We start from the raw sequence: 23969 nt of genomic DNA on the forward strand, positions 1-23969 counted from the left end.
TTAATTTGTAGTTTTCATAATGGTTTTTTAATCTTACGTTATCTTATATGTATCCCAGCCCTTACCGTGTATAATTGCGAGCGCGTTCCGTGAGATCGTGTTCCGTGCGAGTTACCTGTATATATATATATATACAGTAATCACTCTAATATCCGGACGCCGAATAACCAAACATCCCCACTACCCGGACCTAATCGTCCTGGGATCCAACATTCCCAAAATGGTCCGAAACCCCCCCCCCAAAAAAAAACGATTTTTTCCCGTCCGTAATTTGAACTTGCTGCGCGCGCCGCGGGAGAGCATTGTTTTGGTGCGTCATTCCTTCGACGTCCGATAGAGCGCTGCTGCATCCTCCCCACTTCCCGCCTGTCTCTCACCGCGATTGGATGTACGCTCTTCGCAATGGCTGCCCACAAGTTCGCTTTTGTGGTGATGCCCTACCTGCTGCAGGGCCTCCTGCTGCTCTTGGGCCTCCTCTTAGTGTGTCTGATGATGGCCCCGCCACCTGAGAAAAGGAAGAGAGTGGTGTTGACTCTGGAAAAGAAGAGGGAGATATTGGAGAAAGTTGATGCGGGTTGGTCTTCTTCCCGCATTCTCCGCTAGTACAACCTGGCCCGGTCGACTTTGTTCGATATCAAACGTTCCCGAGACAAACTCATGCAGTACACGGCTGACTTCTCGTCGAGAAGCAAACGTAACGTGGAAAGGAAGGTTATGTTTACCCCCAAGTTTGCAGAAATCGACCGATCCACGTTGATTTGGTATCGACAGCAACGTGCAGCTGGTGTGATGGTACGTGGAACGGAGCTGAAGGCTGTCGCTGAGAAGTTTGCAAGGCTTCATGATGCCCTAGACTTGAAGGCATCCGAGGGTTGGCTCTTCGCGTTCAAGTTGCGACATGGCCTTACTAACCGTAAAGCACATGGCGAAGCATTGGACGCTAACGAGGATGGAGTTGACGAGTTTCAGCACAAGGTGAAAGGCTTGATCGACAGGGGGGGCCTAACTCTTTGTCAAGTCTACAATGCTGATGAAACTGGCCTATTCTATCGCTCGCTGCCAACGAACACTCTAGCCGAGGAGACGGAGAAGCGTGTACCTGGCCGCAAGCTTTCCAAGGAACGGATATCTGCTTTGTGTTGTGCCAGTGTTAACGGCATGCACCGGCTTAAGCCCGTTGTTGTTGGCCGTGCAAAGCAGCCTCGGTGCCTTCGTGGGGTGATGGATGTCCTTCCTGTCGTCTGGTACCATTCTTTGAAAGCAAGGTTCACAGCTGTGATTTTCAAAGACTGGTTTCACCGTCACTTCGTCAAGGAGGTCATCCATTACCAGACGAAGACACTGGGAATCCCTCGCAACCAGGTAAAGGCTCTCCTTCTGCTCGACAATGCACCTGCCCACCCGTGCGACAAGGACTTGGTTGCTGAGAATGGCCGTATTAGGTGCATGTTTCTGCCACCTAATATGACTGCTCTCATTCAACCCATGGACCAAGGAGTGATCGTGGCAACAAAGCGCTTATACCGTCAGAAGTTCCTGGATGAGGTGATGGTTGTTCTCGAGGACGAGGACGAGCGCAGGGAAGGACGGGACACACAAGGCAAGCGGACTTTGGAAAACCTTCGCCGCTACAACATCAAGTCTGCACTGTACAACTGGGGTAGTGCATGGAAGGAAGTCCCTGTGAAAACTCTTGAAAATGGTTGGTCTCGTCTGCTTCTCGGAACAGATGTGGAGTGCGATTTTCTGGGCTTTGACGTGGATGACTTCCATGCACGGCTACGTCCGCACGGTGACGATGTTGATGTGGATGATGTTCGTGAGTGGTTGGACGACGACGAGGGTGATCCTGGGTATCAGACATTGTCTGATATCGAGATCGCGTCTTCGGTTGCTGGTGTCAGTACCGAACTTGAAGATTCCGACGACGAAGGCGATGATGCGGACTCCTCTCAGCAGGACACTACTCCAGCCATCCCCAAGCTGAGCGCACTCCGGGAACGTCTAGAGTTCGTCCTAGACTACCTGGAACACCCGGACTGCGACAGAGAGATGGGGCCCTTGGGACTTGTGGAGGAAGTGCGTGCTTTCAGGCAGCGCATCATCAATCGTCAGAATCGTCGGTCATTGCGTCAGTCAACAATTGACAGTTTTTTCAGGCCCATGACCCCCGTTGTGCCCAGCCCTGGCTCCACTCCGTTGCCTCCCCAAGACAGGCCCTCATGCTCCGAGCCACAGCCCAGCACATCAGCCACGGTGGAGTCACAGCTCGAAGTGAGTTTGCGGCTTTCTTCAGAGTCCTCTGCAGTGGGTACGCCATCACCACGACCCAGCGATGCACCCCTAGGTCGCCTGCCAGTGATACTCTCGGACCCTGACAGTGAATAAACAGCAAGAACTTCCCCACTAGACCACACGGGAATTTTGAGTGTTGTGCAGTGAAAAAAACGGTGTGTTGTGTTAAGGTTTTCAAGTTGAGAGAAAAGACTCAATGGAAAAGAAATTTAACGTTAATAGACTTCTTTGTTTTGGCTTTGGAAAATGGAAAAAAATTGGGAAAAGTTAAAGTGCAACACTAAGTTACAATGGAGCATTATTTGGACAAAAGTGAACACTGTGAAGAGAACGGACTTCTGTGTGTTATTGACTAAGTTCAGTGCAAGACTTCAGGAAGAGTGTACTGTAAGTGCTTCAGGAAATCGTTCTTACTGTCAGAGTCCGAGAGGAGGCGGTTATTCATCGAGGTGGCCAGGGACTTGCTGTAAGTAGCCAGAATGTTTCATACTGTACTTTTTTCCATACTATACTTACCAGAATGTTTCATACTGTACTTTTTTCCATACTATACTTACCAGAATGTTTCATACTGTACTTTCTTCCATACTATACGTACCTCATTTCACTCTTTAATGTCCTTTATTGGTGTGAATAGGGTGTTAGTAGGTATGCATGTGCAGTAGGAATGTGTTTTTCTGAGTTAGGCTAGGTTAGGGTCCATAAGTACCAGAATGTTTATTAATGTATGAACATACTTCTAAATCCTCATTTTATGTTTCTTTTGCATTTATTTCAGTCATTTATGTGCCTTATTGGTGTGATTTGGGTCTTAAATAGGTGCTATGCATGTCCAGAGGGAGTTGTATAGGTGTTTCTCTGAGTTAGGGTCCATAAGTACAAATCCATAAGCTGGGGCCCAATATCCGGACAAAACCAATAACCGGACCTACCTATGGCTCTATTACGTCGGATATTGGAGTGATTACTGTATATATATACAGTACCCTCACATCCAGCACGCGTTAGTCCAGCACGATTCGAGTCCAGCACGGTGAGCAATTAATTAGTATTATTTAATACGATTTAATTACTGTAATACGAGTGTGTTAGCATCACACGCACAGAGCTCCGAGAAGTGGGCCAAATCCGCAGAGTTCACTCTAGCACGATCACCCCAGGTCCAACACGGCCATAATGGACATTCCCATGATGATGATAGCCAATGAAAAACTTCTGATCAAGTAGCCTTCCCCACCCACTATCGTGACGTGATCGTGATGCCGCCCAATTAAAAAAGCTTCTGGTGTTACATGATGTTTTGTTTACATTTCTCCCGCCACAGAGCCACTCAGTCGCATAATTGCATTGGAAGGTGCTTTTTTCTTGCTGCATATTCTGTCCTTGTTACTGCATTTTACCCTGCTCACGATGCCTAGGAAGCCTTCTGAGAACCCCAAGAAGCGTCGGCACCTCCCTCAGGCCACCAAGCTAGAAAGCATCGATAGGAAGAAGAAAGGGGAGAGGAAAGTTGACATTGCCAAGGCCTACGACATGAATGAAGCCAACGTGATCATAATAAAAAACTTAAGACAAGATCCTGGCAGCCGAAGGCTATCACACGGCACTTCATACCAGGTTTGCCGAGGATACGATGGTAAATCGGAATGGTAACGTGGTAAAATTGCCGACGATACCACGGGCATTTGGAATTGATCTGCCGAGGATACGATGGGGAAAACAGTGTGACCAAAACCCAGGCGACTCGACAGAGAATGTATCGTACTACAGCATTGAACATTTAGCCTGACACTGCATACATATTAATATTTTAGAATAAATATCAATCGTTTTGAAACCCTTCTCATCGGCGTGCGTACCAGTTTATAAACAAAGCTGCTTCTCCTTATTCTCTACCGAGTCAGCGACAGCGATCACTTTCCACAGTCACGAGACGGGGCTCTGGCAACAGTGTGAGAAGCATGCACTTTGCCGAGGATTAATGGACGAAGATAGTGATTCTGAGTGTGATTTCGAAGGATTTATGAGGGAGGTTTGATTTCCAAGGATTTTTGAGGGAGGTTTGATTTCGAAGGATTTATGAGGGAGGTTGAGGAGGAGCAACAGCCATTACCCGCTAGTGACGCCAGAAGCCATCCTCCGGGGACCCAGTAGGACTAACTACAGCCTTGGATACCACCTTCCATTCCCAGCAAGCTCACCAACACTATCTTAAAGGGTTAGTTATCATTCATAGCACAGTACCATTTATTATAATTACAATAGTACCAATATATGTATAGGTATATGGTAGGTATTTAGGGTGACTTTTCCGAGGGTTGCTGACATAATTCATTTTTCCCCATAAGCTCTATTGCTAGTCCAACACATTTTTGGTCCAACACGTGACCCATGCATGACAATATTACCGTGCTGGACGCGAGGGTACTGTATATATATATATACAGTAATCACTCCAGTATCTGTCGTAATAGAGCCATAGGTAGGTCCGGTTATTGGTTTTGTCCGGATATTGGGCCCCAGCTTATGGACTTGTACTTATGGACCCTAACTCAGAGAAACACCTATACAACTCCCTCTGGACATGCATAGCACCTATTTACGACCCAAATCACACCAATAAGGCACATAAATGATTGAAATAAATGCAAAAGAACCATAAAATGAGGGTTTAGAAGTAGGTTCATACATTAATAAACATTCTGGTACTTATGGACCCTAACCTAGCCTAACTCAGAAAAACACATTCCTTCTGCACATGCATAGCTACTAACACCCTATTCACACCAATAAAGGACATTAACCCCTTAACCGCATGCGTCACTTTCGTGATGCTTGGGAGCAAGGGATCATACCGCGGGGCGTCGCTTTTGTGATTCTGTGTTATTTTGAATTCACCCGGGCTTCCAAGTGGGGGCTTGTATCATCTATCAGTACTGCCAATGTCCAACACTAGTCAGCACTCCTAATCTCATCTGTACTCCCATCCATTGTTGACAATTTAGCCATTTCTCCCCGTTCTTGACTCCCCTCCCTACCCCCCCTCCATTATCCTATCCTCTCGCATGCCCGGCCGTGCTACGCTAAGTAAATCTTCCCTGGAATTTTTCACTGATTTCATCCATTGAAATAAGCCCTATATCCTATTCTTATACCAAATAATATATACAAAAAAGAAATAAGGTAAGTGAGAGTGCCATACACCTGGAATTGGCTAATTATCACTTGACAACACCTCACGTGCACTCGTTCGCTAATTTTCGCTGTTTTTTTCCCCTTGAAATATGCCGTTTAATCTATTTTCGTAATAAATATACATGTAAGGAGGGAAGGGAGAAGCCTAAGTGATATTTACATTCACCTGGAACTACCTAATTTATAATGTATTGTCTAAATTTCCTGCCAATCATATCAGTGCTAGACAAAGCTGTTTCAAGATCTAACATTGGTAGCTCTGAATATATATCTCCTAAGCAGGCCTCTAATCTATTTTCCTAATAAATATACATGTAAGGAGGGAAGGGAGAAGTCTAAGTGATATTTACATTCACCTGGAACTACCAAATTTATAATGTATTGTCTAGATTTCCTGCCAAATATCAGTGATAGACTTAGCTGTTTCAAGAAGTAATATTGGTAACTCTGAATAACCCCTAACCAGGCCTCCACGCTGGCCCTCCATTATCAGTTTACTCTCATCTTCCGAAGCGAGGGTACGTATGTTTCTTCTTGCTGACTTTAAGGCCTTTTTTCACCACCATGCAAATGGCCCTGTGACCTTTACCCCCTACTAAACCTTGTGTGGAAAGAGGTAAAGGGCTGACAATTGATAAAAGAGTGACTATGATCTTTCTATTGAGTAAAACAGTGCAAGTGGAATTGTAAATAATGTGTAAATAATGTGTAAACAGCAAGTGAAAGTAATGAATGTAAATATACGTGAACAATGGAAAATAGTTTTATAAGTTATTTCAAGTGACAGTGCACAACACAGTGTAAATAAAATAGAAATGTAAATAACGTAAATCAAATAGAGAACGTAAATAGAAATGTAAATGAGTAGTATTATAAGAATACGAGTATATACCCTAGGAGTAATGAAAGTGAAAGTTTCACTCTAGCATGTCTGAATGCTATGAGTTATGAGAGTGAAGATGAAAGTGACATTCACTCCCAATGCCAGTATACAGGACGAGAAAGTGAATGCTACGTATTTTACTGAAAGAAATTGAATCCCTACAGTGACAATAAACTAATACTACTGAAGGAAACTTATGGATAAAGACTGCAGATATATATAAGTGTTATATAGTAATAGAAATATAAAGTGTGAGGGGTTTTATGAATAATAAATGACAGACTACCAAGAGCGAACTAGTGCCAGTGCGACGATCAGACGCGCTCGTAATTTCCATTGCTTTCACAGTGTTTTTTTTTTTAGTATGGATCCCAAACTACTTGAAAATTGTAGAATTGTGTTTATAGTGTTTGTATCTGGCTGTGGTAATCATATTACGGGTTGTCGGGAAGTGTAAAGTGGAGACTTCGTTACCCTACTTCAGAGGTCTCCACAAGTCCTACGGTAACTGACGAAGGCTCAACAATCATTCCAGGAGAAAGCTGAAGGTATGTGCCATAAGCATATGTAATTTTATTATTCTAGGACTAATAACTGATTTTTGGCAAATATTTTTTGAGAGTCTGTCGGAGCCCAAATAACCCCGCGGCACACACAAGTCATTGGTAAACAAGTCCGCGGTGTAGGGGTTAAAGAGTGAAATGAGGTAAGTATAGTAGGGAAAAAAGTACAGTATGAAACATTCTGGCTACTTACAGCAAGTCCATGGCCACCTCGATGAATAACCGCCTCCTCTCGGACTCTGACAGTAAGAACGATTTCCTGAAGCACTTGCAGTACAGTGTCCCTGAAGTCTTGCACTGAACTTAGTCAATAACACACAGAAGTCCATTCTCTTCACAGTGTTCACTTTTGTCCAAATAATGCTCCATTGTAACTTAGTGTTGCACTTTAACTTTTCCCATTTTTTAAAAATTTTCCAAAGGCAAAACAAACAAGTCTATTTAAGTTACATTTTTTTTCTATTGAGTCTTTTCTCTCACAACTTTAAATCCTTAACACAACACACTGTTTTTTTCACTGCACAACACTCAAAATTCCCGTGTGGTCTAGTGGAGAAGTTCTTGCTGTTTATTCACTGTCAGAGTCCGAGAGTATCACTGGCAGGTGACCTAGGGGTGCATCGCTGGGTCGTGGTGATGGCGTACCCACTGCAGAGGACTCTGAAGACAGCCGCAAACTCGCATCGAGCCGTGACTCCACCGTGGCTGATGTGCTGGGCTGTGGCTCGGAGCATGAGGGCCTGTCTTAGGGAGGCAACGGAGTGGTGCCAGGGCTGGGCACAGCGGGGGTCACGGGCCTGAAAAAACTGTCAATGGTTGATTGACGCAATGACCGACGATTCTGACGATTGATGATGCGCTGCCTGAAAGCACGCACTTCCTCCACAAGTCCAAGGGCCCCATCTCCCTGTCGCAGTCTGGGTGTTCCAGGTAGTCTAGGACGAACTCTAGATGTTCCCGGAGTGCGCTCAGCTTGGGGATGGCTGGAGTAGTGTCCTGCTGAGAGGAGTCCGCATCATCGTCACCTTCAGCGTCGGAATCTTCAAGTTCGGTTCTGACACCTGCAACCGAAGACGCGATCTCGATATCAGACAACGTCTGATACCCAGGATCGCCCTCGTCGTCATCCAACCACTCACGAACATCGTCCACATCTACATCGTCGCCGTGCGTACGTAGCCGTGCATGGAAGTCATCCACGTCAAACCCTAGAAAATCGTACTCCACATCCGTTCCAAGAAGCAGACGAGACCAACCATTTTCAAGAGTTTTCTCAGGGACTTCCTTCCATGCACTAGCCCAGCTGTACAGCGCAGACTTGATGTTGTAGTGGCGAAGGTTTTCCAAAGTCCGCTTGCCTCGTGTGTCCCGTCCCTCCCTGCGCTTGTCCTCATCCTCAAGAACAACCATCACCTCGTCCAGAAACTTCCGACGGTATAGGCGCTTTGTTGCCACGATCACTCCTTGGTCCATTGGTTGAATGAGAGCAGTCGTATTAGGTGGCAGAAACATGCTCCTAATACGGCCATTTTCTGCAACCAAGTCCTTGTCGCACGGGTGGGCAGGTGCATTGTCGAGTAGAAGGAGAGCCTTTACCTGGTCGCGCCGGATTCCCAGTGTCTTTGTCTGGTAATGGATGACCTCCTTGACGAAGTGACGGTGAAACCAGTCTTTGAAGATCACAGCTGTGAACCATGCCTTCAAAGAATGGTACCAGATGACAGGAAGGACATCCATCACCCCACGAAGGCACCGAGGCTGCTTTGCGCGGCCAAAAACAACGGGCTTAAACCGGTGCATGCCGTTAGCACTGGCACAACACAAAGCAGATATCCGTTCCTTGGAAAGCTTGCGGCCAGGTACACGCTTCTCCGTCTCCTCGGTTAGAGTGTTCGTTGGCAGCGAGCGATAGAATAGGCCAGTTTCGTCAGCATTATAGACTTGACTGAGAGTTAGGCCCTCCCTGTCGATCAAGCCTTTCACCTTGTGCCGAAACTCGTCAACTCCATCCTCGTTAGCATCCAATGCTTCGCCATGTGCTTTACGGTTGGTAAGGCCATGTCGCAACTTGAACGCGAAGAGCCAGCCCTTGGATGCCTTGAAGTCTAGGGCGTCGTGAAGCCTGGCAAACTTCTCAGCAGCAGCCTTCAGCTCCGTTCCACGTACCATCACACCAGCAGCACGTTGCTGTCGATACCAAATCAACGTGGATCGGTCGACTTCTGCAAACTTGGGGGTAAACATAACCTTCCTTTCCACGTTGCGTTTGCTTCTCGACGAGAAGTCAGCCGTGTACTGCATGAGATTGTCTCGGGACCTCTTGATATCGAACAAAGTAGACCGGGCCAGGTTGAACTCGCGAAGAATGCGGGAAGAAGACCAACCTGCATTCACCTTTTCCAATATCTCTCTCTTCTTCTCCAGAGTCAACACCACTCTCTTCCTTTTCTCAGGTGGCGGGGCCATCATCACACACACTAAGAGGAGGGCCGAGAGCAGCAGGAGGCCCTGCAGCAGGTAGGGCACCACCACAAAAGCGATCACGTGGGCAGCCATTACGATGAGCGTACACTCGCGGTGAGAGACAGGCGGGAAGTGGGGAGGATGCAGCGGCGCTCTATCGGACGTCGGAGGAATGATGGCCAAAACAATGCTCTCCTGCGGCGCGCGCGGCAAGTTCAAATTGCGGACGGGAAAAAATCTTTTTTTTTTTATAATTTTTTGGGGTTTTCAGACCATTTTGGGAATGTTGGATCCCAGGACGATTATGTCCGGGTAGTGGGGATGTTCGGTTATTGGGCGTCCGGATATTAGAGTGATTACTTATATATATAATCAAAGCCCATCGCACAACAGGGGGTATGCCTACGATAGCCGGGATAGGGTGATAATTCCACCTCCAATCACCATTCCGGGGTATCGCATCTAGGGGTATCACAAATTGGGGTTTGCCTGTGTTATTACTGGACAGGCACTCAGGGGAAGGGGATGAATAAAGTCACACATCAGTAACCCTCCATGGCCCTTTCATATAATCCCACAAAAATCATGTGTTATTTGTGAGATACGTAATTCCATGAACTGAATAAGCTATGCAACCACGTATTATATAGTCTGTCTATGTACAAGGTCCTCATTTACTTTATTACATATCACATGTCTGTATTTACCATGTATTACCCACAATGCCTACCAAGTACATTAAGTCCCATTAATCATGCATCTGGCAACTTTGTCCCGCCTATCAGATCAGCATGGGACTTCCTCCCGGTCGCACACCGGCCTGTTGTGTCCAGTTTGTCAGCCTGTAATATTCCGCTAATTATACTTCCACGTCTTACTCGGAGTTTCAAGAACCTTCCTCATCATTCTAACCCTCATCCCAGTCCCACATGGCGCAGTGAGTTACTCCGTTCTCCAATGGAAGACTTTTGCAGTCAAGACGGTTACAGTTCACCGGCTTCCTGCCTAGGGATTACCACAGTGGATCTTACAGTGCCCTAGTGTTTCAGTGCAGTGGATTTTACAGTGCTCTAGTGTCTCAGTGCAGTGTTAGTGCTGTGTTGTGCGTTTTCCTAGTGTTTCTGGCGTGGCAGAGCAAACCAGAGGCCCCCTAGCAACCAGCCCAACGGAGAGCGACTCAGACATCCCCTCCCGTTCATGCCTCTGGGGTGACAGCGCAGCCCCCCTCCCAGCCCGACTGGCTCGCCATCCTGCCACACACGCACACACGCATGTACACACACAAACACACACACCACCGCGCCGCCACAACTCCCAGAAATTCCCACAAGTACTGTACTTGCACATGACTAGAGTATTGCCAGCTCCTCTCCGTCTCTTCCCGACTGCAAGGACACCACACTCAACATGTCTGACCAACAGGATTTACTCGGGGAGAATGAGGAACAGTATGAAGAAAGCACTTCCCCACCTCTACCTCCTCCCCTCACCCCCCACCTGCCGGATACTCCTGCTCTGCAGGACGGAAGCCAGGACATACTTCATCTCATCCACTACTTACAAGTCTCCCACCAGCAAGAGGAACAAAGAAGACGACAAGAGGACGAATCAAGACGCATAGAAGAGCAAGCCCACCGTCGTCAGTTAGAACAGCAAAGGCAAGAGGATAATCGCAAATTTATGGATCTCTTCACATTGTTGGCAACGAGGACAAGCCCACCAGCCCCAGCACATCCTCAGCCCCCCCAGAGATCACCTGCTAACCCCTCACCTGTCCAAGCATCACCTCTTGGCAACCCCTCCATGCCTCTTCAACCATCTGAACCTAAGACATCGACTACTCGCCCTTCACCTGCCCGAGTATCAACTCGTCAACCCCTTCACACCCTCTCCACCTTCTGACACCACCACTACTCCTTCTCTTAAGAGCAAGCCCACAGTCCCCAGCCACCCACCTCTCCAAGCTGACACCACGTATCAAGTTTACCGACAATGGCGCCGTCGATTTGAGGATTTTGCTGTTATGATGAACCTACACCAGATGCCACATCATAAACAGCTCATCCAGCTACAATCGTGCATATCTTTAGATGTCCAACGTCTCTTGGAGCACACCCTCGCCATTCCCCCAGATTCCCACCTCTCCGTGACAGAGGTATTAGATGCCTTGCAGGGACATTTCCGGGGCCTCCGCAACGAAGCTTTGCGGTGCCGGGAACTGCTCTCCTGCAAGCAAGCAGACGGGGAATCATTTGCAGACTTTTATGCACGACTTAAGGACATAGCTTCTGAGGTAGACCTTTGCCCTGGCGACCCTGTTACTTGTGCTGAGATCCAGCTCAAGATGATTTTGCTGACGGGTGTGCGAGACAAGGAACTACCACAGAAACTCCTCGCCCTCGACGCCACCTCTTCACTTAATGATTTTGTAACCTGCTGTAGGTCATATGAAGCTACAAGAGTGGCAGCTTCAGCAATACACGCCGCACCGGGCCAACTTTATGCCGTCTCCTCATATAAGAAGACCCAACGTCAAAGGAAGACTGCATCCTCTCAGCGACCTCCGACATCACAAGCCTCAGCTACTAACCCATGCCGATGTTGTCAGTGCCAGCACAGCCCCAGAAAGTGCCCTGCGGCTGACAGCACATGTTTCAACTGCGGGCTTAAAGGCCATTGGACCTGCGCACCTCGATGCCCCGCCAAGGATACCCAATGCAATGCTTGCAACAAGCAGGGACACTTTGCCAAGTGTTGCAGGTCCATGACGAAGAGTCAAGTTAAGGATCAAAACGGCTCCTCCCACCCCAACAGAACTTCCCCATCACCCTCTCCCAAGAACAACAGCAGATGTCGATGTGTAGATGATGCCTCAAGCGACAGATCCCCTAAGCCCGTCAATGTTCATCTGTCCCACAGCAACACGTCCTCCAGCCTCCTGATGATCCCTGACACAGGCGCAGACATTACAGTAATTGGCCCACAACACCTGGATGCACTCGACATCTCCAGGAGCAGCCTATCACCCCCACCCATGACAGATGTGCTCACGGCAGATGGTTCCTCGATGTCTCCAGCTTTGGGATGCTTTCAGGCGACATTACAGCTCAGTCCCAAGTCTTGCCTCGCCACAGTCCAAGTCCATGAGAGCATCCAAACTCCTCTCTTGTCATATGACCATTGTCAGGACTTGGCCATAGTCCCACCCAAGTTCCCTAAGCCCATCCTCGCTGTGACACACATCAACAGGTGCACAGAATTGCCTGTCTCAGCCATGACCTCACCTGCTGCCGCAAGGGAGTATTTTCTTCGACAGTTCAGCGACGTCCTCGTCTCCAAAGCCGAACTCCAGACAACGCTGCTCAAAAAGATGACAGGCCCCCCATTGAGGATCCACCTCAAGCCAGGTGCGACGCCCTTTGCGATCCACACACCCAGGCCCATCCCCTTCGCCTTCCGGGATCAGGTGAAGGAGGAACTAGACTCCCTGGTGCAGCAGGAGATCATCACACCTGCGGGCGATGAGCCCTCTGAGTGGTGTCACCCGATGGTCCTGGTAGCTAAGCCCAAAGGCGTCCACATCACAGTGGACCTCACCCGTCTCAACTCCCAGGTCTCCCATCCCACCCATCCCTCGCCTACGCCCATTGCAGCAGTCCACAGCATCACTCCATCTGCAAGATTATTCACCATAGCGGATGCACTGCATGGATACTGGCAGATGGAGCTTGCGGAGGAAGACAGCCACCTCACCACATTTATCACGCCCTACGGCCGCTTCCAACACTGCCGCGGACCGATGGGCTTCGCAGCAACTGGGGACGCATACTGTCTCCTTGGGGTCATGGCCCTGCACGGTGTCACCAACTGTGTGAAAGTTGTAGACGACATCCTGCTTTTCGACGATGACCTCCCTGCCCACCTGAAACGGATCCACCAGATGCTCGCCAGATGTCATGCCCATGGCATAATCCTGAACAAAGAAAAATTTGTGGTTGCCGCCCCTCAAGTCAACTTCTGTGGTTACACCATCTCAGCAGAGGGCATCTCAGCTGACAAGGAGAAGGTCAGAGCCATCAGAGACTTCCCTACTCCAACAAACCTCACTGACCTTCATTTATTTATGGGCCTAGTGAACCAACTGGCAGATTTCACCCCCGACATAGCAACAACAGCCCAGCCCCTACGCCCCCTTATGAGCCCCAAGCACTCCTTCACATGGACACCGGACCACGATCAAGCATTCAGGAATGTCAAGAAAGCTCTACTCTCACCACCAGTCTTGGCACCCTTCGACCCGACCTTACCTGTGGTTCTCCAGACAGATGCCTCCCGTCTCTACGGCGCTGGATATGCCCTCCTTCAGAATCATGGCCAACGCCAGCGGCGGCTAGTTCAGTGTGGCTCCAGATTTTTGACTGACACCGAGACCTGCTACGCCACAATTGAGCTGGAAATGCTGGCAGTTGCCTGGGCCATGGCCAAGTGTCGACTTTACCTGTCTGGCCTACAGCACTTCACCCTCATGACGAACCATCGCCCTCTAGTGCCGATCCTGAACCACTACACGCTGGATGCCATCGAGAATCCTCGCCTCCAACGCCGCAAGGATAAAATTGCCCCCTACATTTTAACGGCCGTGTGGCTTGCCGGGAAGCAACTGTGCATACCAGATGCCCTCTCCCGGGCCCCAGTTAGCCACCCCACACCTGATGACGAAGAGGACTGTACAACAACAGCTGCACACGTCCGGTCCCTAGTCACACACACCGCCACTTCCCCAGATGACCAGACAGTGGAGCCTCTCATCGACGACAACAGGACCCTCCAGGAGCTCCGTACTGCCGCCACTCAAGACCCAGCCTACAGTCGTCTCCTCACCTACGTCTCCACAGGGTTCCCTACCAACCGCTATGACATTCACGCCTCCGTCCTCCCCTACTGGAAGCTAAGAGACAGCCACTACACAGACGGAGAGCTTGTGTTGTATGGCCCCCGTATCACTGTCCCTGCCGCCCTCTGCCGACGCACCTTGGCCTGCCTCCACGACGGCCACCGAGGTGTGGAAGCCACCAGGCTTCGAGCCAGACAAACAGTCTTCTGGCCTGGCATCGATGCCGACATCAAAAGCACGGTGGAAGCCTGTGAGCCTTGCCAGCATCTCCAACCCAGCCAACAGCAGGAACCATACATGTGTGATGACCATCCGAAGCGGCCCTTTGAGTCTGTGTCTGCTGATTTTTTCCAGGTGGCCGGGAAATCCTTCCTGGTGATCACTGACAGGCTCTCTGGGTGGCCTGTGGTTGTCCCCTGTGGCCAGGACACCACTTCCACCAGGGTCGTTTGGATGTTTTGCAGCTACTTTTGAGAAGACGGAGTACCTCTCCGCCTCAGGACCGACGGCGGACCCACATTCTCCAGCAACGACTTCAAACAATTTGCAGAACGCTGGGGCGTCCATCACATCATCACCTCACCACACTACCCCCAGTCAAACGGCCATGCCAAGGCAGCTGTCAAGGCTGTCAAACACCTCATCATGAAGACAGCACCGACAGGGAACCTTGACTGCGAGGAGTTTGACAGAGGCCTCCTAGAACTCCGCAACACTCCCACCCCTGCCGGACACTCTCCTGCACAAGTCTTATACGGCCGCCCCCTTCGAACCTGTGTACCAGCCCACCCCCAGTCCTTCTCCGACGAATGGCAGGCCAAAGCAGAAGAGTGTGACCGCCGTGATGCAGCCCGGACCGACCAAGCAACAAGTTGTTACGACGTCCATGCCCGCCCCCTCCCCAGGTTGACTGTCGGCCAACGAGTCCGGATCCGAGACCCGACATCACACCGCTGGGACAAAGTCGGGGTCGTTATGGGCTGTGGCAGGTCTCGACAGTATGAGGTATGCCTCCCCAGCGGTTGTGTGTGGTGGAGGAACAGATGCCATCTCCCCTCTTAGTGACGACCCCCCAGTGTCCCCTCCTAGTGACGACCCTCCACCCCAGTCCCCTGTGCTCCCTTGCTCAGGCCAGGAAAGAAGGCCATCAATTGATCCCCCCACCATCCCTCGTCGTTCTCCTCGACTTGCTGAAACGAGTAGAGAGTCCGCTCGAGACTGCACTACGAGTGCATAGGGGGGAGGGAGGAGTGAGATACCTGATTCCATGAACTGAATAAGCTATGCAACCACGTATTATATAGTCTGTCTATGTACAAGGTCCTCATTTACTTTATTACATATCACATGTCTGTATTTACCATGTATTACCCACAATGCCTACCGAGTACATTAAGTCCCATTAATCATGCATCTGGCAACTTTGTCCCGCCTATCAGATCAGCATGGGACTTTCTCCCGGCCGCACGCCGGCCTGTTGTGTCCAGTTTGTCAGCCTGTAATATTCTGCTAATTATACTTCCACGTCTTACTCGGAGTTTCAAGAACCTTCCTCATCATTCTAACCCTCGTCCCAGTCCCACATTATTGTTTTCCCAATTCTGCTACTGTAAGTGTGTAATGAATGTGGCCACTTGACTTATAACCTATGAGATAATCACCTCAATACAGTACCGTACATGAAAAATCTCTATTCAAAATAACTCTCCCTGACATAAGTTCTTCAGATATGTGTGGTTGACTGTCAACAGCTGATATGCTCACTAACTCCTGAAATAGTGCACAAAGTTTTTTTTACCTAGCCCCTTAGACTAATGCCAATGGCAGTGACAGGAATGAAACTCACTAAAAATATTAGCCATGAAAATTTACTAAGTGATCACCATACAGTACAGTATATCAAAAACAAAACAGTTCCTAGCAATAAACTGTAACACTAATTAAACCGGATACTGCTATGCAATGCCCTAGAGTATAGCCATGAAATTAGCCTCTGCCAGGCTGATTCTTTGTAAGGTAGTTTCCCTCCCCTAAGTCAATGTTTTTTAACCTATGTAAATGGTACCTCATATGAGACTTGCAGTGTGGCCCATACAGACCTGCATTGTGCCTCATGTGAGGTCTGCAGGTCAGCAAGGGTTAAGAACAGACATGCCTCATGTGAGGTCTGCCGGTCAGCAAGGGTTAAGAACAGATGTAGTCTATCTATCTATTGCCAGACGCCATAATCCCGTAAGGGGTGGCCGTATGACTTTGAGTTCTTAGTTTTACAGAGAGGGGCACTAACCCTCCACCAACCCACTTACTGACATGTAGGGAGCACGTATGGTTTGGTTATATGATTACCACCCAGCATTGTAAATGGTTTCTTGGGTTACAGGAAACCATTTGGCTTGTCACTCAATGTAAAGCCACCTGTAAAGACAGGAAAAGCAGTAAGAAATGACAGGAAAGATGGGAGAAATAGGAAGAAAGGAGGGGAGGCACAGAACAAGAATGATAAAGGCCAAGGAAGAAGTAGGCAGCACTACGTCAAGTGAGTGGATGATGGTTGCCACCACCTACCACAGATGTAGTCTTGAGATTTAATGTAATACCTTACCTGAAAAATCTGCCAATGCCCTGGACTGTAACCTTCATCTGTCTTCGAGTGGGGTCATCACTGGCCAGATAATATACACCTCCTGCTCCAACTGCCACCACACCCACCCCACTAATTCCACGTCCAATGGTTGCCAGAATTCTCCTCTTCATTTTGGGTGTTCCTGAAGCTTCTGACGAGCATTTTTTAAGGGAAAAATGCACATTTCGCCACAGTGGACGCAACAGCATTCTTGTAGCAGACCGGTACATGACTGGAGTCTGAAAGTAATTCAGTACTGTACTGGGTAATAATGGATGAAGCAAAATAAAATCACATGACAGAATATGAGGCAATGGATTTGATGTGAACTGTGTGAAATAATTTAGACAAAGACCTTCCATCCGTATACTCTTCACAAATCTCTCACCCTACCAATCTCACTACCTATAGCCACACACAGTATTGTCAGATGTAGTTGCCGCAAATACAGTAGCCCCCATGTTACCCTATCTTCTGTTATCAGGCTGCCCTCCCTCCATCTCGCAACACCCTCATCCATATACCTCTCTACTCCATCCCTTGAACTCATCCTTGGTCTGGTTCACATGGTTACACTCCCCTAATCCTATAGTAAAAACAAGTGACTCTTTCCACTGAATTGCAACTGAGTTTCTATCAATGTAGCCAACTAACTCAGAGTGAGAATAGAGACGACAGAAAGCTTGTCTTATTTTCATATCTGACTATACTCTGTGGCAATATTTAACCCGTGGATTGCACAATGACCTTTTTCATCCTATCATGTGGTGCGCAAAAAAAAAAATATATATATAGTTTTTATTATAAACTTCACTGTCCCCCCCCCCCCTGTGGCAGGGGGGACACAATCTGGCAGCACTATGGGGTGGTACTACTACTCTGCGGAGAGGTTGTGTTAGGAAGAATTCAGCCACTATACTCCCAGCGTGTTGTAAAAGGCGACTAAAAGGGGCGAGGTGAGGGGACTAGGGACCCCCTCCTCTGTTTTCTAGTTCCTACAATGAAACAGGGAATAGAAAGGGATGGGAGATTGAGTTATCCCTGGACCCTGAAGACTAGGTCTATGAGTACATGTGGATGTAGTACGACTGAGGCTAAAAGGAAGGAGATTGGGAGAAAGTTTGTGAGAAGAAAGTTGGATGTGTTAGCTTTGACTGAAACAAAGATAAAAGGGAAAGGTGAGGCTAAGTTTGGAAGTGTGAATGGAAGATTGTCAGGTGCTGATAGAGGAAGGGCGAGAGAAGGTGTGGCCATGTTAGTCAGCCAGGAAGTGCAGCAGTGTCTGATTGAAAGAAAGGGGGTGTCATTGAGACTAATGTGGGTGAAAGTGAAATTTGAATGTGAGTTGTGCATATTTGTGAATGCATATAGGCCTGGTAGCGAAAGGGATGCAGAAGAAAGGAAGTCTTTCTGGAATGATGTTGATGAGTGTCTGCAGAGTTTTGGAGCAAATGTACAGCTACCGCAGATTGACTTAGGACTTCCCCCCACAAGGTATTAAAAAACACAGAAATCATAATATATCACAATGTTTGTTCATGAAATGCCATTCATTAATATGAAATCATGTTTCCCTTGTTTTTCAGGACCAGTTGGATGCAGTTTGGCATGGAATCACTTAATCTCTAAAGTAATCTATGGACATTTCTTTGCACCAAATATTTGTCAATTCAGTCTTGAGGTTGTCCAGACTGGGTGTTTTCTTCTCTGCCATGATTTTCTTCATCTTTGCCCAGCAGTTTTCTATCAGATTTAGATCCAGGCTGTTGCCAGGCCAGTACGTTCACAAATCGTGTTGATAGGAACGTTATCCTGCCTCCATGCAATGATACGGACCCTCTCATCCCTTGACCAGTACTTTCCAGGCATGACAACTTGACTCTAGGAGGCAAACAGTAATACATACGAAAAAAGAGGGAAGTGCAAGCATGGAGCGGTGAACATATACTCCCACTCTCGCTTCTGGGCAAGCACTGACGTGTTGAGTGTTTCACCACCTCCCTCCAACACCAGAGGAGTTGCCAGTTACTTCTTGCCCAAAAAATTTACTTGGAAGAGGTGGAAACACAATGCAAAGACAGACAACTCTTCCATAGCAATTCTGTGTGTAGGTCCTGTGACAATTTCCGGTGGGTGTAAATGTGGTAATGATGGAGGATCTGAATGCTAGAGCGGGATATGTAGCAGCTGAAGGTGTACTTTGTATGCATGATGTGCCTGGAAGAAATGAAAGTGGGGAACAAATGAGAGGGATGTGTTAAGCAAGAGATGGTGATTGGAAATACCTTGTTTGAGAAGAAAGATATTTATAAGTAAACATGGGTGAGACAGGAGGGTGGAAGAGTTGTTGATAGGGCATTGATAGACTATATGGCTGTGTCCAGGAATGTAATAGGAAGATTGTTGGATGTGAGAGTTCTGAGAGGGGAGGGTGGAGGTACGTCTGACCACTACCTGGTGGAGGGAAAGTTGAAAGTAGGTAAGAGATGGGTGAGAGCTAGGAGAGTTAGGTGTGGCAGGGAGGTTTTGAAAGTGATTGGGTTGGATAAAAGAGAGAAAATGATACAGTAACAGGAAAAATTGAAAGATGGGTAGAATGCAGCAAAAGGTCAGGAGAATGGCAGTGTGGAGGAGGAATGGCAGTTGATTAAGGACGCTGTGGTGGGGCATGTGTGTGGTGTGAGATGACTGGAAGGTGTTGTAACAAAGGGAAGTGAATGGTGGTGCGAGGAAGTAAGTATGGCTGTGGCTGAGAAGAGATTTGCATGTGAAGTGCGGCTGCAGAAAGAAGGATGAGGTGTCATATGAGAGGTATAAGGAAAAAGGTATAGTGTGAGAAGGAGTGCGCAATGCTAAAGTGGCAGCAGGTGAGAGGTGGGGTAGATGGTTGACTGAGAATTTTCAACAGAATAAGAAAATGTTTTGGAAGGAGGTGAAAAGGGTGCAAAGGGGAGAGTCTGGGAAGGAAGAGTGAGTAAAACCAGAGGACGGAAGGATGCTAATTGAGATGGATGCCGTAAGGAAGAGATGGGCAGAGTATTTTGAAAGACTGTTAAATGTAGAGGAGGAAAGGGAGGCTGACAATGTAGCAGATGGAAGGGTGCAAGGAATAAATGTGTTGGAAAAGTTGAATGATTCTTTGATCACGATGGAGAAAGTGCAGGAAGCAGTAAAGGAGATGAAAACAGGGAAAGCTGCAGGTATGGATGGGTGTGCTGTGGAATGCCAGAAAGTTGGTGGGGCGACTATTGTTGAGTGGTTGGCAAGATTGCTGAATGTGTGTTTTGTGAGAGGCACAGTGACACTTGACTGGGCAAGTGCTTGTGTGGTTCCACTGTATAAAGGTAAGGCTGATAAGTATGAATGTACTGTACTAGCTTTTGGGGTTATAAGTCTGTTGAGTTTTGTAGGTAAGGTGTATAGTTTCGTGATAATGAAGAGAGTTAGAAATGGTACAGAGGGAGTGATTGGTGATGAGATGTGGCTTTAGGAGAGGGAGGGGATGCGTGGATCAGGTGTTTGCTGTGATACAGGTGTGTGAAAAGTATTTAGCGAAAAGTAAGGCCGTGTTTTGGACATTCATGGATTTAGAGGAATCGTATGATAGAACACAAACATGCACAATAACACAAAAAGATGGCTGGCAAACTACTTAGCAGGCAGATGTGGACATGTAACATTTGCCGGTCAGTCTTCTAACATCAGGAACTTCACAAACGGCGTCCCCCAAGGATCTGTTTTGTCCCCTACACTCTTTAATCTATACATGCACGACGTACCCACACCCCACACACCACAGATACATATAGCTTCCTATGCAGATGATATAATACTTACATGTACACACCAAAACACAAACACAGCTGCACACATCATTCAACCTTACCTCAACACACTACATGAATGGTTCACCACAAACAGGCTCAAAATAGCCCCAGCCAAATCTAGTGACTCTTCTCATAAATTGGACAGCAGAACACAGTCACATCCCACACCTCACCATAAACAACACTCACCTACCACACACACACACACCCAAAATCCTTGGTGTAACATACAATACATCAATGTCATTTAAACAACACATCACAAACATTAAAAATAAAATAACACCAAGACTCAGTGCTTTGAGGTCACTTGCCCATACAACATTCGGACACAACAAAGAAACCACCACCACAGTATATAAACAATACATACGTTCAGTGATGAATTATGCAAGCCCTGCCTGGGCTTCTAACCTCACCAAAACACACTACAACACTCTACAGACCATACAGAACAAGGCCCTAAAAATAATCACAGGCTGCACAGCTACTACACCCACAGACCACCTACATCAAGAAACCAAAGTCCTCAAAGTCAAGGATCACCTAGACATGAGAGGCACCCAGTTTCTTGCTGCAGCCTCCACAAACCCACAACATCCACTACAGTACATGGCAGCACATCCACCCACACCAAGGAACATCAAAACAACACCCAGCACACGATACCATACACAAATACTGTCATTTCTCCCCCCTCGTCCACCTCAAACCAGCTTCCAGAAGCATATCCACACTCAGATCACTCGCCGCTCCATTCAGTCACTTAAAAACAACACACAGTTGCATGCACGGCCTCCTGACATCCACCCTTCTGAATCCTATCTTCCTCGTGAGGACAGGGTCCACCTGGCCAAGCTGAGATGTGGGCACCATCCAGCCCTCTTAAGCTACCAGAAGAGGCTGGATGACTCCATCGCTGATGCCTGTCCAGGATGCAACACAGCACCCCATACTATTAAGCACATTATGGAAGACTGCATTGCACACAATCACCTACGTCAACGACACAACACACACTCTTTGAGAGCTCTGTGGGAAAGCCCGGTCTCGGCCATGGCCTTCCTAAGGGACTCGGGGCTGTTCGGCCAGACTGCCTAGGGAACAACTACTACTACTACTACTGATAGGGAGGCTTTGTGGACTGTTTTAAGGATGTACAGACTTGATGGCATGTTGCTAAGAGGAGTGAAAAGCCTTTATGCAAATAGCAGAGCATGTGTAAGAGTGGGGAATACTGTGAGTGATTGGTTTCCCATGAGAGTGGGACTGCAGCTTGGATGTGTGATGTCGCCTTGGTTGTTTAATATTTATATGGATGGTGTTTTAAGGGAGGTGAACCATACCACGTTGAGTACACCGCTTCCTGTCCGATCAGCGAAGTTAAGCAACGTTGGATCTGGTTAGTACTAGGATGGGTGACCGCCTGGGAACACCAGATGCTGTTGGCATAACATTCTCCCTACGTGTCCAGTGGGGTTGGTGGAGGATTAGTGCCCCTCCCTGTAAAACAATTAACTCTAAGCCCTTGGCCACCCCGTTTGGGATACATGGCGTCTGGCAATGAATGAATGAAATGAATGAATGAGTGTTAGGTGGAAGTTTGAGTCTGGTGAATGCTGATGGTAAAGAGGGGAACCTGAATCAGCTGCTGTTTGCAGATGATACTGCACTGGTGACTGACTCAGAGGAGAGATTGAGACAGTTGGTAGAGGAGTTTGGAAGGGTATGTGAAAGTAAGAAATTGAGAGTAAATGAGAATAAGAGTAAAGTGATGAAGTGTACAAGGTTGGTAGATGGTAGGAGGATGAATATAGTTTTGAATGGTGAGTTGCTTGAGGAGGTAGAGTGTTTTTAGTGTTTTGGGTCACATGTTGCTGTGGATGGAAGAATACATGTAGAAGTGAAGTTTAGAATAAATGAAGTAGGAAAGGTGCTGCGAGGAATGAAAAAAGTGTTTAGATGTCGTTCGCTTAGAATGGATGTAAAGAGAAGGCTGAGGGTGTTGTGGTACTGACTGTGTTATATGTGGCTGAAACGTGGAATATGGGTATAGCAGAGAGGAAAAGTTTGAATGTAATGGAGATGTGGTGTCTGAGGAGTATGTGTGGAGTGATGCATATGATCAAGTGAGAAATGATGAAGTGCGAAGGAGAATGGGAGTTGTGCGGGAGATGGCTGATCGAGTTGAGCAGAGGGTGTTGCACTGGTTTGGGCATATGGAAAGAGTGGATGATGAGCAATTGGTGAAAAAGATAACTGGATTGGATCTGAGAGGTGTAAGGCTGAGAGGAAGACCACAAATAGGGTGGATGGACAGTGTGAAGACAGCGTTGGATGCGAGAGGGATGTTTGTTGGGCAAGGAAGAGTGGCTGCGCAGGACAGGCATGACTGGAGAGAAATTGTGAATGAATAAATGATGATGCAGCCCTGAGGGGATATTCTCCCGCATTTGGTCCGATCAGCTGATCAGGTCAGGTGCGGATAAGGGGATGGGTCCATTATGATATGGCAGGGGTAAACCAGCTCTGCTGTCGCGCCCTGCTGCAAATGTCACTGGTTGCACTGCGCAGTTGACCTTCATGCACTGTGGTGCAGTGAGGATCTGTCCCCTCTCCCCCTGGGGCTAAGATATGAATGAATGTGTGTATGTGGATGAGTAAATTGGGAATGTGTCGTCCCGTCTCGCCTACCATCCTTTCTTGGGGGAAGCAGCCTAGGTATACAGACAGGTAGATAAACTTGAAGATAATCATCCAGGGCATCATCTTGTGAAAAAAAAAACTCTCTCTCTCTCTCTCTCTCTCTCCGTCGTTGCGTAGAGCCATAAGTAAATTTGTGTATGGGTGGAGTAGTGGGGAAAAAAAAAAAAAAAAAAAGTTTTGATTATTATAAACTTCAAGATAAACATTCAGGGCATCATCTGGTGAAAAAAAAAAAAAAAAAAAAAATCTCTCTCCGTCTTTGCACAGCACCATGTGTAAGTTTGCATTGGGATGGAGTAGTGAGCAGTGATGCACAGCCTGAGCTGTGGCTTGCAATGTGGCGCTTCCCGGCCTGAGCTGTGGCTTGCAATGCAGCGCTTCCCGGCCTGGGCTGTGGTTCGCAAACCAGTGCTTCCCGGCCTGAGCTGTGGCTCGCAATGCGGCACTTCCCAGCCTAAGCTGTGGCTCGCAACCCAGCGCTTCCCAGTCTGAGCTATGGCTCACAACCTGGCGCTTCCCG

The 23969-nt window shown here is 47.8% G+C and overlaps 1 protein-coding gene and 1 pseudogene across 1 annotated transcript in view; one reads left to right on the top strand and one right to left on the bottom strand.

Moving 5' to 3' along the window:
- LOC145414955 (putative aarF domain-containing protein kinase 5) overlaps positions 1 to 17146 on the bottom strand; it is a 609901-nt gene extending 592755 nt beyond the window's left edge. The window contains exon 1 of the mRNA XM_080284365.1: positions 16896 to 17146. Within this exon, the coding sequence (XP_080140491.1) occupies positions 16896 to 17146 (251 nt within the window). The remainder of the gene's footprint in view (positions 1 to 16895) is intronic.
- Positions 17147 to 22075: 4929 nt separating this feature from the next.
- LOC145415213 (5S ribosomal RNA) lies at positions 22076 to 22194 on the top strand (annotated as a pseudogene).
- The last annotated feature ends 1775 nt before the right edge of the window (positions 22195 to 23969 follow it).

Source organism: Coenobita brevimanus, chromosome 101 (assembly GCF_032717465.1).
Source record: "Coenobita brevimanus isolate Jiangsu-jjx chromosome 101, ASM3271746v2, whole genome shotgun sequence".
Taxonomy (NCBI): domain Eukaryota; kingdom Metazoa; phylum Arthropoda; class Malacostraca; order Decapoda; family Coenobitidae; genus Coenobita; species Coenobita brevimanus.